Consider the following 17,307-nt stretch of genomic DNA (forward strand, 5'->3'; position numbering starts at 1 on the left):
AAGTTTCAGCGATGGAAAAGTTTGTTGTGGTTTTCTTAAGGTGGGTGAACCGCTGACCTGACCGAGAGCAAGAGGCAAGAAAAACAATATTTGGCCGGCTTCAGCTAAACTTTGTTACTGTATTTCGGGAGGGGGAACATCCTCCATTCCTCCTAGTTGCAATCATTGCAGTTCGTCCTGAATCCGTGCAGAGATATCCGAGACTCCCAACATCATCACAGTTGAGATTTTCGCCATCAAGGTTGTTTATCACACGCCATGCCACCCAAGAAGCTGCGTTTCCTGCCACATGAGCGGGGCTTGACATTCATGCTTTATTTTTCATTCCATGTTTTAGATTCAATCACGATGTGCAAATTATATCCCCATCAAACTTCATGTAATTTAGTGTGGCTCAGCGGAACTCACGGCGGGGCTGGACTCTGTCCTAAAGTTGAACGCTTCTGACAGAAAATCATCCATTTGCAATAACCTAAAAAATGTTTATACATGACCTTAAATATTATTCTTGAAATACTTCAGTATCAAGTACCAAACTAATCCTTATGTATAGCCAGCCTTTGCTATTGCAGTGCTGATCCAAAACGTATAAAGCCTAGCAATTATTAAGGATTCTGTTGCATAGTTTGTAGTTTTTATATTTAGACTGAAGGTAAACTGCATGGGTGACACGATCGATTAAATCTCCAGATGGAAATAGGCACCGTGTGTGATATCCAGCAGTGTGTTTGCAGAATTTGAATAGCTCTTCCCTAAGGATTCTGTAACATGCGCTGCAACTCAAGAGGCATGTTCTTGTTTTAGACAGCAAATATTTACAAAGCACCGGGCCAAGGAAAATGTTTCGCTGCACAAAAATAAGGTAGGTGGCAAGGATTTGTGGAAATGCTGTTGTGCTGTGGAGGAGTGGGCGGGGGCGCTTATAATTTATATTTGACATTTTTATTCACTTTTTTTTTCTAAACTTATAATGAGGACAGTAATATTAGACAGAAATAAGGGCGCAGACTAGAACATGACAACATGCTTAGTTTGAGCATTTGGACTAAAAGTGTGGAGTGTGTAATTAGGTTTTACTCAGGTTTTACTTATTTAAAAAAATATGTAGCAACGGCTTTTTTTCAGATTGAGTTACAGGTATGGGGAAAATAATCTTCATAGTTGATACACGTTAGTTTTATAGTTTAGTTTGGTCCTGTTCTGTCTTTTTTCTGTCGTTGCACTTCCTGTTTTAGCATAACATGAACAGCCATCCATTAAAACAAATTATTAATGTTGTACTTTCTAAGGTATCTTGCTTCTTAAACTGTTTGGTTTTATCTGACTAGGTTTAAAGATACTAAAGTCTACTGCCACCCAATACCAGCTGAGGTCTCATTAACTTTGACTGTGGCGCTATAAATTTTAATTAAAACCTTTTTAACTGCAGCATGAACTGAGCATCCAAATTTCAGTTTTCACTGGAACAACTTTCTAAACTTTCTCCGCTAATTATCCTGTTTCCCCCGCTGATTCTGTTGAATATTAAGGTTTCGAAATCCTTGGCGCATCGAGGCAAAACTACCTGCGTGGCTAGTCACTTCGATTTTTGCCTTTAAACTGCAACATATAACTTAGATCTAAACAAAATGAATGAAACGTAGAAGGTTGCTACCAATAACAAACCTTTAAAAAGAAGCCTACTCTACGTCTGTGAAGGTTCTCAGTTCTCCAGGTCATGGTACGTCTAAAAACCAAGCTAAAACAAGAGCAACTGGACTTGTAGGGTTTGTTGATGAAGTTTCACCACTCATCCAGGTAGCTTCTTCATTTTTAAACTCCCCACTCCTCTTTAAAACTGAAGAAGCTACCTGGACGAGTGACAAAATACCTTCAAGAAACTCTACAAGTCCAGTCGCCCATTATTTTTTTTTTTTCTTACACAAGCCTCTTCTACCAACTCTAACCTCCGCTGCTTAGTCACTGTTGCCCGTTTGCTTGTGACAAGATAACTGAGAACACTTCCAACCCTCACCGAGCTCCTGGCTTCATTCCACGCATTCCTCCACGTCTGTGCTAATACCCCTTCTGCGTTTTTGATCTGTTGTAACAAACACCTGTGATCGCTGATCAAAGACTCGCCGCGCCGGGATGTGCGAGGATGTGTTTACGTGTGCGAGGATAGGTGTGCGTGTGTGATTCATGGCGGACTGTCACGACCTGCCTGCTCCGCGCCACATGCCGGCGAGGCCGTCCTCGCGGGGCGCCTGTGTGTTTGCGTGTCTCCGAGTGTTAGCGAGGCAGTGAGGAGGCATCCCTTTCACGGAGAGGACAGGTGGCCGATGATCTATGGCCTCTTACAGGAATCGCCCCCGTCTGTCGCGCCCGTCAGAGCCAGTAAGCGCCCCTGCAACAGGCCTGGGTGTGTGCGCGCGCAGCGGCTATTACAGTAATAACACAATAACATGACTAGCGTCTGCGACGGAGCGACGTGTGAAACAGGAGAAAGAGAACAAATTCGGGCGTCGCTGAGGCGACTCTTCAGACGCTCCCCTCTGTAAATAAGCAGAGTGTCACTCCGCTTCCCTCCACACACACACACACACACACACACACAGTTTTCTCTCCCGTACACAGACAAACACGCACACTCTCACACACCCAGCCTCACGCCGCCAAGCCAGCCAGCCATTCGCTCCTCACTCACACCCTCGAATCTTACCAAGCTCAGCTCTCCCCGCTCAGAGGCAGACAGGAGCAGCACGGCAGCCTGCTAAAGGAGTCGAGGGAAGGAGCAGCGAGCGGAGGGAGAGAGAGAAGGGAGGGGGATGAAAGAGTGAGGGGAGAGCAAAGCAGAGAGAGCACTGTTCCCCATATGCTGAGGGGGGCATGGGCGGTTGAACGAGCTGCCCCCACTGAAGCCTCCTGACTCATGGGAGCGTCAGACCACGATCCCAAGAGAGCCTGGAAACGCTGTCGAACCACGCGCAGCAGCAGAAGAAGGAGGGGAGCCAGAGAGCGCGGAGAGAAAAAAGCCCATGGAGAGGAGAGGCGAGGGAAGAAAGCCACAACGGTAGGCTGTCCCACTCAACTGCTGTGCCGTGATGACGTCAGAGGGCATGTGACCCAGGCTCTCCAGTGACGGCACATGGAGGGCAGGAAAGAGACGAGTTTTAAAGCTGGTGCCTTTTGGGTTGTGTGAGGGCTCTGCTCGCCTCCCAAACAACCACAGAACCACAGACGTGCGGCTCGGGGTTGGTGTTTGAGGGCGACCCGGAGTGTAAATGGTTAATCGTCGCGGGCCAGCACCAGTCACAGGGACGGCGCTAAGCGAGTAAGTACGTTCCAACCACACTCGCCAAGCAAGCAAGTCCGACACCATCTGATCTATCCGCAAAGGCGATATTTGCCTCTGCAATTTTTTTTTTTCTCTATAAAACCAGACCTGGTTGTTACTTGTGGTCATCCAAATAGTTGATACGTAAAAGCATGTCTTGTGGATGGCTTTTTCCATTTTTTTCCTTCATGACATGCTCACGCGTGCTCTTGGTTTAGGACGTGTCAAGGGTCACGGAAACCACAGAGGAACAAAAGTGGGGCTTGCTGCGACCAGAGGCAGCTATGGCATCTAACAGCCTTTTCAGCACAGTGACACCATGTCAACAAAACTTCTTCTGGGGTGAGTACCGCTTCGCCGGCTGCTTTTTTTTTTTTGGTGCTCGAAGTTGGGTTAGGGGCTCGGGTCACAGGCGGGACTCGGGGTCAGGTGTTGAGGTTTGTGGAATTGAGGGGTTCGGGTAAAACCGGTTAAGCGTCTTGGATCCGATGGAAGGATTTGCGTCCAGATGAGTGGAGGGGATCGGCCGAGGTCATTGAGGGCTCTGCTATCAAGGTCCAAGCTTTTGTGGTGGAAGAGAGACCCAACTATCATCAGGGATTTTTTGTGGCACACAAATGCAAAAAAAAAAAAACCTGTAAAAAAAAAAAAAGTCTGCGCTTAGAGATTCCAGTATTTACTCTATGTGATGTTTATAAATATTTCTGAGAGAGCGAGATGACATGTTTGTGCAACGTACCCTTAGATTTACAAAGCCATGCCATGTGAACCAAAAACAAAAGCACGGGTGATATTTTTGACAGACGTAAACAGACGCCGCACAAGAGAGTTTACAGTTGAGCATTGAAACAAGATGTGGGGATCACAGGGCTGTGTGCGCTGGGTGTCTCTGTTGTGCGTGGAGAAGGAGTTTATTCATTAGTTTGCCAAGAAAGCTCTGTAATCGCTTCCTGAAATTGTTCAGTCACGCTGCTGTCGTTGATTAATCAGTGTCGATTTCTGCGGCCTCCAGGGAGCGTTTAATCGGCAGACATAAATCCAGACCGAACAAGAAGTTGATCCAACGTCGGCTTTCATTCTATGAGCTCTCAAGTCAAGTCTGTAATAATTAATTTAAACCTATAACAATGCCTTTGCTCCGATTTATTGCCTCTACGTAAATAACAAAAAAAGATCAAATCTGATTTATTTAGGGTGCTAAACTCTGAATTAGCTCTTTCTTCTCCTAGAAATATTTCACATTAGAGGCTTGTTTTTATTTCTCATGTTTTATTACTCTTTATTTGTCCAGTTCTTAATCCAACGCCATCCCTCCTTTCTAAAATGGATCGATAGGAAAGGCAATTTCAAATACGTGAACCCAATTAAATCCGAGACCTGTGTACAGAAGCTGTGACGCCTAATGATTCCCAACTACCTGTGAAGGCCAGCCCTGCATGCTCCAGTGTGGGGCCTCTGTTTTGGCTCTGCTGCGTTCTGTTGTGACAACCCCTTTAATTTAATCAGCCGAAGAAATGATATTTTAGGTTTACCAGATGACTTTTTCGCATTTAAAACAAACACTTCCCTCCCCGTGTGTCGCAAGAAGCAGACGGGCTCGGTTTAAACAGACCCCCGGCCGCCTCCCGCTCCGGTCCGCAGCCTCCGCTCCTCTTGTCCAAATCAAATGTTTAAAAGATGTCTTTAAGAAGTCGCCCCGTGGTCAGGCGCAGCTGTTGCGGGGCTCCCGGTCCGCACAGAAGCAGGGTGGCTCCTAATGCGCTCTGAAAGCCGGGAGAGAGTGAGCGTCCTCCACCAATCACCACCACCTATTACCACGTTAACCCCCTGACCCCTCGGTGCGTCTCAGGGGTCGGAGCGCGGGAGAAAGAGAGGAGAGGAGCACCGCCACAGGAAATTGAAAGCATGCTGGAGTAGTGGCAACAGGCAGGCAGGCAGACAGAGAGGGAGAGAGTGAAGCAGATGTGCACAGATGTTCAGGTAGGAAGGAAGACTCCCAGGGAAGATGGTCACTGATCTATTCTCATAAAGTATTGCTGATTGATACTGTGCCGTGCCTCATTGACATTGCCCCTGTTTATGAACATCTGGGCAATAAATCTGTCAGTGCAACCACAAAAAGTCCCCTTGACAGCGCAGTGTGATTTTGCAAGACCACCAGCTCTTTCGGTTGTATTTATAATTCTGAATAAATAAATGTAGTGTAGTGTACTGTGTCAGAAATTAGTACAGGCACCCAGAATATTTTTACTCAGGGCAGAGAAAAAGGGGATGTTAAATATATCACTGAAAACACAGCTTTCAAAACTGGACTTCTTAATTTAAAAGCACCCGTTGTGCTTTTGCTTATCAATTCCTCCTGACTCGAATCCATACGGTGGACTTTACCGTGATCAAACCGAGTACAACTACTGCCCTTTGTTTATATTGCATATTTTCTTAAGTTCCCCTTCTATGTTTCTCCTGGATCGCTTTGTCCGGCGTCAGCCAGTTTGCTGAGAGTTACAAAATATTGTTTTGCCAGTTAGAAAGCCACATTACTCCATTCCGTCTGTATATTTGCGTTTATTAAGGACATTTTTAATTTAGGACTGAGCATACATTCCCAGCGATAAATTGAGCTGACTTGAGGGAACGGGCAAATATTCCAAATTGAGAAAAAGGGGGCTCATTAAAATTTGTCTTGGCATTTACATCAAGCAGTTTTCACTTAAATTGCTTCGAATACATTTTTTATAACTTCTCATGCTGCCAGCTCGGATGGAGAGGGCAGAATAATCTTCAACATGTGTGGCACCCACTCAACCACCGTGCCTCTCTGGGGAACATTTAAGTGCCTCTTTTCTCTATTACAAACTTAATTACATATAGACAATTAAGTCATGGGAGCAATTATCGTTCAGTAAAGTTGCGCTGTCGCAGTAGAGAGAGAGAGAGAGAGAGAGAGAAAAAAAAAGTGCTTACAGAGAGAGACTCAAATCAACACGATCAAAAGAGGACCGGGACCATGTGGGTAAATATCTGAAGACTCCATGCGGAAAACTTTCCCCAAAGAAAATCTCCAATAATTTGCAGGGAAACCGTATATGTATTTGAGTATTTGAGAAAGGCAGCTTCTGTTGCATAAGTGTTGCCTTAGATCTAACCACAGGCCTGCTTCTTGGAGACATCTTAAGAGTGAACCAGACATCCTCCCCCCCCCCCTACCCAGGCAGAGACGTGAAGCCCACTCATCAATAGGTAATTTGAAAATGCCAAGGGGGGGAAAAATCTGAGCGCTTCACTGGCTGCTACTGTGCAGGGAAGACTCTTCCCTTAACCCGTGGCTCAAAGGAACTCTATTTAGCGTCGCTTAATTGTACCTCTGAGGCAAACATGTTATTTAATCCCGGCGGGCTCATTGATGGAGTAAAATGGCGCTGTTTGTGTTTGCGAGCTGCGCCAGCTATTAGGACTTATTAGTGCCGGCGGTTCACATTAGTCTTCATAATTCCTGGGGGTAATCAGGGAGGTGCGGAGTGTTAATGTGATCAGGGCTTAATCAAAGATAGATTAATTGGTCTGCAGTTCCACTCAAAACGCAGTGAATGGTGGGCTGATTGTGGACAAAAATAGGCTGTAGGCAGTTATTAAGGTCTAAATGAGAGTGTCATGGGAGCACTAGAACCTGGGATTTTAATGGCATGGAATACGTCTCTCACCGTTGATGTGAAGGTTGCAGAAGGCTTTCTGTAATTAAAAAAATAAAAAATCCAAAGTTAATGAATGTTTCTAAGGCGAGCGAAAGTTAAGGCTTCGCTTTCAGTCACTTTCCTTTATACTGCCGATTTTAAGGGCCGCTCGGAACCTGTAATTTTCTATAAAGTGCGGTGTCTTTCCTGTAAACTGACGCATTTTGTTTCTCGTGAACTGACTGTGAAGGACTGGTTCGTGTAACGTCGGCTTCTCATCTGCCTAAATAAAGCTGTGAAAAGTTGTTGAAACGGGTTGCGTTACGTTCAGACCTGTAATAAGGAGACTGCAACAACAAATGGAGAAATCAGTGTAAATACTCGCAGGACATTCTGTGTTATTCCTTGTTTTATCCCCATATTCAGTAGCTGTGGGGCTAATTACTCTATTATGATAGTGTAACCTTCTTGTAGACTGTGCTTACTGTAGGGTTCTGCCTATTCTAAGTGATAATAGACTCAAAAACAATCTTCTCAAAGGGCCTGTAAAGCTTATTTGCCAAACACTGTTAGAGCAAACGTCTTTGCTTTTTAATTAGCCTCATAAATCACTGCTAAATATCTTTGCAGTGTTTACTCAAGATAAAAGCCAAGCTATTTTTGGACGGCTTTGCATAGTCGTGCCACGCATAGCTATGATTTTTGAATGCACCATAATTACCAGGTAGCTTGATGCCACTGCGTTAACCAGCGGAGCTTTTAATGCGGCGCTGTGCTATTTTCACACTTAACAAGATCCTGCAGCCCATCATCCATTTCAATAGCATCATGCTGGGCGAATTACCGTTATCCGATATAAGCCCTCAGAGAGGAAGTAACTACCTAACACTTTGAAAATTGGTCTATCTTGGAACCGGTTCACCCTAATGAAACAGAACACCAGGATTATAACTCAGTTCACTCTGCTCTTTCTGTTTCACATCCTCCCTTGTCTATTTATTCACGTTTTATTGTGGCTGTTTAAGTCAGAAGATGGCTTTAAGCAGAGCTGATATAGCAAACCACAGGAAGGCTGAACGGTATTGTTTCTCCACGCCTTCCCGCAAAAAAAAAAAAAGAAAGAAAGAAAGAAAAAAAAAAACGTTTTTTGCGGCGGCTTCGCTTCCACTCTCCTGTGTTTCTATAAGGGGGAAATATGGAGTGTCGAGCCTCCTGGATGTTTGGATTCGGGCTGTAACGATGTGAGCGAGAGCGCGGCACCAGCGCCTACGCACAAGGCCTTACCTGTTCTGCACCACGCCGGGTAAAAAGGGCAGGTTTTCGCCTTGTTGGTTTAATCTTAAAGGAATGCGGCATCCCCTCTGACTCAGGCAGGACTCCCAAATATATAACCCTGCTCCGCAGCGCATCGGGAAAGGAGAAGGCACGGTGGCGGTCGGACATGTTGCACGTGAAGAAATCCCAATTATTCACATAACGCGCCGCATAATGTGCCGGAGCGAGTGCAGGATTGTGTTCGGGTTTTTCGTGGAGAAGGTGAAGCGAGATGAGTTATCATCAAAGAGTTAGTCTGAGCCGGCTGCGATCTATAGCCTGGCAACACATCAGTGGAGCCGTCTGAGGGGATAAGTACACCTTGTTACAATGTGTCTGCAGACGTTGGTATCACTTCTAATCATTTATTTTTTGGGAAGCCGGGAGCTTGGAATGTAACAGTCATGAAATAATGACAGCACAGTTTGTAGTTATCACACCGCAGTACACAACAGCGTGTGTGTGTGTGTGTGTGTGTGCATGCATTAAAGGTGTGACGGGAAGATCTGTCCGCTTGATTAATGCTCTCACTCAAACTGGCACCTGGAACCAATCCCCCTGTCCCGCTGCCCCCATGTTCAACGTGTGTGTGCGTACCATACACTGTGCCTTTAGAGGGTGGGTGTCGAGCGTGAGGCGCAGATGGGACCGGGGGACTTGGAGCGGAAGAAAAGAAAGGTGTGTGCAGAGGAAGGAACAATAGGTGGACGTGCAGTGGGGGGTATGGGGTGTCATTAATAGTGCACAGGCCCCATCTCCTAATTTGCTCAAATTACCTGCCCACACACTGCCCCCCCTCCCCTCCCCTCCCCTCCCCCCGCCAGCGCTGAGGTGTGAACACAACAGATCAAATGCACCTGAAAATCAGAGAGCCCACCCACTCAGCGACGCCCACACGCGCATTTTATGGCCGCCTCACCTCTCTGAGCGCACTCGCGCGGACGTGTTTTTATTCGTTATTTCGCGATAGAGTAACATGTGAGAATATTAGAAACATTAAGAAGAGAGAAAAGTGTGATACGATACAAAGGAGAGGATCAGTTTGCGCTCATGAGGCGTCCAGCAAGAAGAGCGACGCAAACCTGACTCTTTCAAACCACCTCCCATATGGCACTGTGGGGGTGGCCATTTACCAGCATCTACCCTCCCTTCTTCCCTTTCCTTCCTTCTTCTCCTTCCACTTAAGTCGTCCCTCCATCCTTCCCCTCCCACCCACGCCTTCAGGAATAAGGGGCCGATGACAAATGTGATGGGGCGGCGATGCTTTGGTCACCGCAATAATCAGAGTCGCCAGCAGTGAGCCACCTGTGGCGCGCACAAGCACACGCTGGAGACTCGGCTCGACTGTGCGCGGAGACACTGAAATTAAATATGCCCCGGAGACACAAAAGGGGCCAGGAGAGTGTGCGTAGGTGTGTGTAGTGGGATGCTGGTCTTTGAACTTTGAATGGTGTGTGTAGCTGATATTGACAAGTCTCTGGGGACGAGGGAGGGAAGCTAGAAAAGGTAGCTTTCATTTGTCAAGTGGCCTCCAGAGAGAGAAATGAGGTTGCGTGCTTCTACTTTTTCCCCCCAATCTTTAGCGTTTAGAATGAATGTAAAATAGAGCACACCGTAATGTAATTATAAGCGCATACAAGCACACTTTTGCCAAACAACGTTTTACTGGTGATGGCTGCAATCATAAATGAGGAGTAGAACCAAAGAAAAAGCCCAAAAACCTATTTAGTTATCTACATGTCTGGGAGGTTTTTGTCACACGCCTTAGCTTAAAGAAGTTGATCAAGTTCTCTCAGTTGTCTTTGAGAGTGAAAGATGTATTAATGATTATATTAGTGGCCTATTTAAATAATATTAGTGTGCGGTTTAAGCCCCTCATCAGAAAGAGTTATAGCTATTTACAAAGACATTTAATTTCCTTTTATTTGTTGGCAACAACACTACATTACATTGTGTTCTAAACCACTCATTATATGTTAATCTACTAAACGCTAAGTACGTTAACACAGTGTTCTTTGGTCCTTCAGCTTTAGCTGTCATTTGTCTGACTGCGACAAAACAAAAAAAAGTTTCGAACAATTTCTGCCAAAGCAGCGGTGTTACAAAATTGCAGAATCTCCCTCCGTTACGTTTTCAGGTTGTTTCAAAGCGCTTCCCTGTGACTGGAGCGTTTGAGAACTTATTTTCACGTTGATCCCGGAGCCGTTCCAGTTTGCAGAATCCAATCACACCGACGCGCCAGGCGGGCGGCTCCGTCTGATCAAGGCCCATAGACGCGCGTGCTGTCTGATCCTCACTGCAGCAGACTTTCAGGCTGGAGTTGAATCCTGTCACTCACCCAGACAGCTGCTCTCTTACAGTCGTCTGTAGTTTGTTTTGTTGTCGCAGTCAAAAGTTTTCCCTTCAACTGTTGCTCTGTTCATTCTATTTTGCGTCTTTCCCCAAAGGAAATAGGTCTCTCTCCCTTTCCCTCTTCCTTCTTTTTTTGGACAGAGACCAATAACAGGCCTTTTCCACTTCACTTCTCCTGATGCTGAATGAGCAAAGGAGGGTCCCAGAGGAGCAGGAATATTTTATTAGAGTGATATTTTGAAAGTTCCTCTCCTCCTCCTCCTTCTCCTCCTCCTCCTCCTCCTCCTCCTCCTGCTCTGTCTTTCTTCCTCTCCCGTGATGGAATTTTAGGATGCTGCAACAATTCTGCCTGTGTGTGTGTGAAAGAAAACAGCTCACACAGAGCAAAGACAATTCAAAGTTACAGCTAAATGACAGGCTGGGAGCTCCATTCTTTTGAATTGTATTGTTTTCTTTTAATGCCTGCTTGGGAGAAGGATTGGTGGAAAAAAAAAAAAAGAAAAAAAAAAGCCCAATTGGGACAGAAAGCGAGCAGTCTGGTCTCGGGAGAATTACATTCAGCACAAACAAAAATGGCAGTCATTTTTCTGCTGACAAACACTTTTTTAATGCGAGGGTGTGTTTTTTTTTTCCATTTTGTGAAGTTGGGCTCTTTTTGTTTTCTTATTTATGACAAAGCTACCATTTCGGGATGGGAAGGGAGGGCGTACGTATGTTGCAGCCTTGATTTACTGTAGCTTGAAGATGCGTGAGGAGAATAGGGCAATGAGGGACGTCAGAGTTCTTGGTTGGAAGCAAAAAAAAAAAAAAAAAAAAAACAACGGATCATGTGTTAATTTAAATAAATGTATAATTCACGTGATCGCCGCGGCAGCCACAGACAAATTTACTTTCACCAACAAAAAGACGCCTTGGCATTTATTTTTCCCTCCACGCGGGATTACACCTACACACTGTGTTTGCACGCGCAGACAGACAGACAGACAGACAGACAGATACACACCCTTTTCCTGCAGGACCCTGCAGATGCAGCAGAAACAGTAGAGTCGGTCTCTCTGGTAAACAAACAGTGAGAGGCTGCTGGGAGTCTTCACTGGGCCTCTAAATTATAGCCTGGTTAACCAAAGTCTTAGAGCCAGCCCCTTTACTGCTACACATATACCGTACGAGCGCGCCCACATGCACATATGCACATGAGTGCGCACATTAAAGGCACTATAGAGGCACACGTATACAATCAGGTTCTAATGGGAACTTGTCTGTGCTACAGTTGAGTTGTAAGGGTAGAAGGTTTTATAGACATGAGAGAGACTGAGAGGGAAGCACACCCTAAGGGCCCACAATAAATATTACCCAATCATCAGGCTCACACTGTGAGCCTATTACTGATCTAAAAGAAGCCCTCACAATGTAAACACAGGTTTAATGTTTACAGCTTTTAACCCTCCATATCCGTTTTTATGATTCGAAGGTTTTCTTAACTGGAAAAGGGGTTGGATCGAGACGCCCGAGATATGGTTCAGGGAGCTTTATGATAAGCCTCCGTGGTTTGTAAGACGTCAAATATTTGCCTCTTTTGCAGGAACAATTCAAATAGAGCACTTATTTGGTGATAAACTTTTTTAAACCGTGGTTTACTGAGAGGCTCTTGGCTTGTTTGGAGCTTCTTTAATTGTCTGTAAATGAGTTCTGCAACTACTGGGGACAGTTTTGAGTCCCCGGAGGACGCGAGAACACATCAGAGTGATCTATGGTGCCATAAAATCTAGTTAAAATATTTAGGATGATCAGTTCTCTCGAAATTATTCGCCGTAAATCTCGTGCTTCCAGAGTGACAGCATATTCCGAGCGGACAATTTAATTGTCAGCTCGAGACCACATCCCAACAACCCCGTTGCCAGGGAGGGATTTTTTATGTGCGTGACGTTCGGATTCTCGTCTTTGCCATAATGCAACACCACAGAATTGATTGTGTTTGAAGGACAGCGTTTCACAACCTAATTGATGTTCCCTCTGGGACTGAGCAGTCGATGAGTCTCTGCTGAGGACTCGATTTAGGCGCTGTAAAGCTGGCGTCATTGGAGTCGCTGCTTGGGACGGAGCAGACATGACATGTAAAGACCTTGTCCTTGAGTAAGCAGTACGTTCTGAGTAGATGTGGAAAGCGCAGTGTCATAGGTCGTATAACCATACAATAGTCATTTATCTTTTACATGGTTTCCCTTAACTTCGATATTATTTCCTTCTATTGAAAATTCTTTTCCAAATGTGACTGGAAGTGACTTTGTCTGAGGGCATCTCAGACTGGAAGCGATGAAAGTGAACTCCATCCACCCGCCGCTTGTCTCCACACCCCCACCTTGCCGTGACTCATTTCTGACCAGTGGCCTAATAAGCACAGTGTAATTACAGGCTAAGGTTTTTAGGCAAAGGCCAATCTCTGAGTGAGCCGCATCAGGCGTAACGCTCTCAACTTAACTCATTCAGCACACAGGACACGTTAAGGTCTCTCAAAGCGGTGACGAGCCGAGGCTTCCTGGGGCCATTTTGATGTCATGAATGGTTGGGAATTCAAACTAGTACGTATGGCTCGAAGGTTACAGGGTTCAGACTCGGTGCGTCGGAGCTGCTCCCTCCGAGCTGTGATCAGGAAGAGATGAGGAAAAAAAAGAAATAGAGCAACATCCAGTGCTGTTGCTCGAGGCGGTCCGGTGTGGCGGCCGCTCACACCGCCTGCCCGACACCGCTTTTCTTCATTTTCAGTTTATCTGATTGGCTGTTGTCTCAATGTAGGACATGTTCACATGACTGACTGACAGTTTTCTATGTTGATTACCCCCCAGAAATGAAACAGCAAAGCAATGCCAGGGCTTTCACTAAAGCTTTTCTACGCGGGGCAGGAGTCCATTCCTAGTACCCACTGTGTGATGGTAGCCAAGCTAAACAAATGGTATATTCAATACAAATTTTAAACGTATACGGGACACTTCCAGGTGCGGGTTTCCTCCGTCTATGCTTTAATGTTTATGTCTGTGTGCAATTGAGCATCCATGACAGACTTTTTTCCCCCCCTCCATCTGGCAATTCTTCGACACCTTCTCATGTCGATTTGGACCCGGCGCACTTGGACATTCCTCCTCACTGCCTCCATGCATATACATACATACATACATCCTTGCCTCCTGTCTGCTTCCTTTTCCTGTCCTTCCTTACCTTCCTCCAGTCTCGACACGAGAGCAGTGGAAATGGGCAAGTGATAGGCGATAGCCCCCCTGTGAGCGCTTGTCTAGGCCGCTGCCTGTTTGCTTCTGTCCGTGTAGTCACCCTATCTATCTCGCCTGTGTGTCCTTACCTCACATAAATCATCCTCAATCGTACCACACAGACAGGCGGAACAGAGAGAAATATCCCCCCGTAAATCTGGTATTAGTTTTACCTCGCATAATGAACACAGGGCTAAACGGGCCCGGATACATGAGAACAGCATGTCTTGCAGATGTACTATAAATATTTTGATACTAGCCGGCTAGTTTGCAGAGGGGAAGTAGACCAGTGAAATACACAGAGGAAGGGAAAAGTGTAAAGTGGAATGTTGGCCTAGCCCGAGTGTCTGTATTGTCTTTAGCACCTACAGAGGGTCTCGGTCCAAGAAAAACGCTCTTTACAGGGTTCCTGTTCCCAGCCGTGGTCCGGTACCACTCCTGGATACACTACGTTTCCTTTAAGCCTATCCTTCAAACTGGTCTCAGAGGAGCTGGGGGGGGGGGCGTTCATTGTTTGATTAATAGCACGATCAGACCTGATTGAGTGATAGATGGTTTGAAAAGAAAACCAACACAGCTTTAGGGACATTCTGGGACCTAGTCTGGGAAAGGCTGCCCCAGGGAAGGTTTGATCGGTGGAACGGCTGAATCAAAGCGAAGGAGTAACAATAGCATAGCTAATGACACAAAAGCTGCACGGAGATGGCTTCTTGATGGCTTTACAAATGTACTGTTGCCTATGTAAAGACAAACCGTGAAATATAAGCAAACACTTTGCATTCAAAAGTGGAAAAAACCGAACGCTCCTCCCCCAGCTTTGTGGCATGTTTTTGGTCTGAGCCTCGGGCACTGTCACCCTGCTCCATTAAAAAGCCACACACACTCGCAGGCAAACTGCATATACACATGCACACTTTTAGTGCATTGACAGCAGGTGGTGTGTGACATGCCAACATCTGAAGGCTCGCTGGCAGACACAGCAAGAGTTCTCAGCCCCGTGCCCCAGTCGCTCTGATCTATCATTGGGACTCTTTAATGGCAGCCTTCGTCACATATTACTGCTTTATTTTCTCCTCTCCATCTCCCAGGCCGCAGAAGTTCCTTTTTTGTTCCTATTTTTAAGTACAAGTGATCTCAATTAGGGACCTCCATGAAGGCTGTAGGCGGCAGACAGTCAGAGCAATAAGAGCAGAGAGGAAATTGTCTTTATACCCCTCCTCTCTCTCCCTCCTTCTCTACCCTCCTGCCACAAGCGTTGAGCAGGCGCCCCCTCCGTGTCTCCATCTCTTTCCATGTTGCCTTTTATTGCGAAAAGAGTTAAATATCAGGCAAACTTTTTCTGCGCTGAACCGAAATGTATGTACATTAGACTCTGATTCCAGCCCTCTCAAGGGCTATTACAACTTGGATTGCCCTCTTTGAAAATAGTTGCACGGGGATGCACACACACACACACACACACACACCGCAAAACGTGCCATCTTCATCCTAGCAGTTCACGGTGATGTCACGGGCTTTGGTCGCAAACAGTCATTAGAGGCTTAGCTGTGATCTGGGATCAGTGCGTGGATGCAAGTCGGTGAGGTTGCGCCGATGAGGTCACGATGACTTCCCGCCCGCCGCCATCCTCCCGTGCCGGCTAGCCGGTCCGCTAATGGTTCGGCCTGCGTCCATGTTCTCCTGGTCGACCGGCTAGCGGACTCTGATATTTGGCTGGTTCGCTGCCTAGCCTGGTGGGCTCGCTGATTGGTTTGCTGGCAAGCACGCTGGGCTGGTGGCCTGCCAAACATGGAAACATCCCGTTAGAGCTGAGAGAGCCTGGGCCTCGTCACTGCGCCCCTCTAGAAAGCTATAATTAAGTGTCTTGAAAAATGCACCAATGTGAAATGGAGCCTTAATCCTGAGTCTTAAGTGGCTGTACTTTTCCTCTTGAACGGAGAGCGTCGAGTATACGCTTGTGAATAGGATAAGGAGTGAAGACGAGTGGTGCGGAGAGACAGTAATGTTGCTCGCGGGTATTTGTCTATTTAAAATATGTAAAGTCCCTGCGTTTACACGAGCCCATAATATTGGTTGTGTCCTGCTTAAAATGTTGTCCAGCTACTTTTTGGCATCAACATGGAGCACGAGGTGTTGAACTTATCGAGGGCCTCTTAAGCGTACTTCTGCGTGTGGATGTCAGATAGTGGAAGAGATGGAAAGTGAAGGATCCTGCGTGGTTGGTTTATTGTCAACATTATAGACAGCGGGTATGCCTACATATTGGTGGTTCACACAGTCTTTGTCATTCCAAGTGGGAATGAGAACAAGAAACTTTTATTGCACGCTTGATATCTCGACAGGGAGATTAGTCAGCGAATGTCAGCTGAGTCTGATTTTTATTGAGAGCAAATAATTGAAACTGAGCGGCAGAAATACAATATTACCATAAATCATGAAACGCACATCCTGCTCAATGTGGTACACTGTGGTTCCTCACTGTTAGTGACTTCTCCTACTGTGCGATGACTCCAAGCCAGTGTAACACAGTAGATGAATAATACCAGAGCTGAGGGAGACGATCCAGCTGTGCGCCAGGCGAGCGGCAGCCCCAGCGAATAGCTAAACAGCTTTATGCTAGATTCATTACTGCATCACATTAAATCCGTTAAAAGTGAGCAGGTTCGGTCAGATATCTTAAAAGTCCAGCGCTGCGAGAAGCGTCCGGCGTTCACATTTAATCATAAGGTAAAGGATAAATCCACAGCAGCGAAGGGAAGAAACTGTATTTTTGATTGAGCATATTCTGGCACATTAACGCCTTCTCTGCTGTATCCCTCACATCTCCTCGACATCAAACAGAGGACTTTAAACTTGTGCAAAGTTTGCCCAATACCTCTAAATGACAGAGAGCCAGACAGCAAGGCCTTGCTGTATGAATGCATCCTGTATGGTGCTGCAAGACAGATGCTGGATGTGCAGCGGAGAGGCAAAGCGGAGTCAGATGGGACAAACACTCTTTGATGAGCCGAGCTTGTCAGGGCTGGAGTCACGACTAGTTGGAGGGGGGCGTTGGAGGCCTGAGGTTGGGCTGGGAAAATATGCCGCCCTGTGACAGGACAATAACAGAGTGCAGCAAATCCAAATTTAGAACTAATTAGTTTGCCTTAAAAAAGTTGGCGAATTTTAACAATATACTTCTTGATGGGCCTCTCACTCATAAACCATGCAGAAAGACAGCTCAAAAATGAAATTCCATTTCAAATCTGAGTCAAGATTAAAAGTAATAGGCCTTATTGAGCTCATGGCATGAAATCGACTCGAAGGTTGTTATTATTTCATCCCTAACATTTCCTAAATTAAATTCCGCTACAACATTTAGGATGTTTTCCACATTATTCCACATGAATTC

The 17,307-nt window shown here is 46.0% G+C and overlaps 1 protein-coding gene across 3 annotated transcripts in view; it reads left to right on the forward strand.

Moving 5' to 3' along the window:
• The first annotated feature begins 1,930 nt into the window (after positions 1-1,930).
• Positions 1,931-17,307, forward strand: part of runx2b (RUNX family transcription factor 2b) — a 39,722-nt gene continuing 24,345 nt past the window's right edge. The window contains exons 1-2 of one of the 3 annotated variants that reach the window (XM_047574239.1): positions 1,931-3,313; positions 3,535-3,658. In XM_047574239.1, the coding sequence (XP_047430195.1) occupies positions 3,601-3,658 (58 nt within the window). In that variant the 5' untranslated portion in view covers positions 1,931-3,313; positions 3,535-3,600. Of the gene's footprint in view, positions 3,318-3,534; positions 3,659-17,307 lie in introns of all 3 variants that reach the window. The other 2 variants (XM_047574237.1, XM_047574236.1) reach the window with 2 other exon arrangements.

Source organism: Mugil cephalus, chromosome 21 (genome assembly GCF_022458985.1).
Source record: "Mugil cephalus isolate CIBA_MC_2020 chromosome 21, CIBA_Mcephalus_1.1, whole genome shotgun sequence".
In the NCBI taxonomy this organism is placed as follows: Eukaryota; Metazoa; Chordata; class Actinopteri; order Mugiliformes; family Mugilidae; genus Mugil; species Mugil cephalus.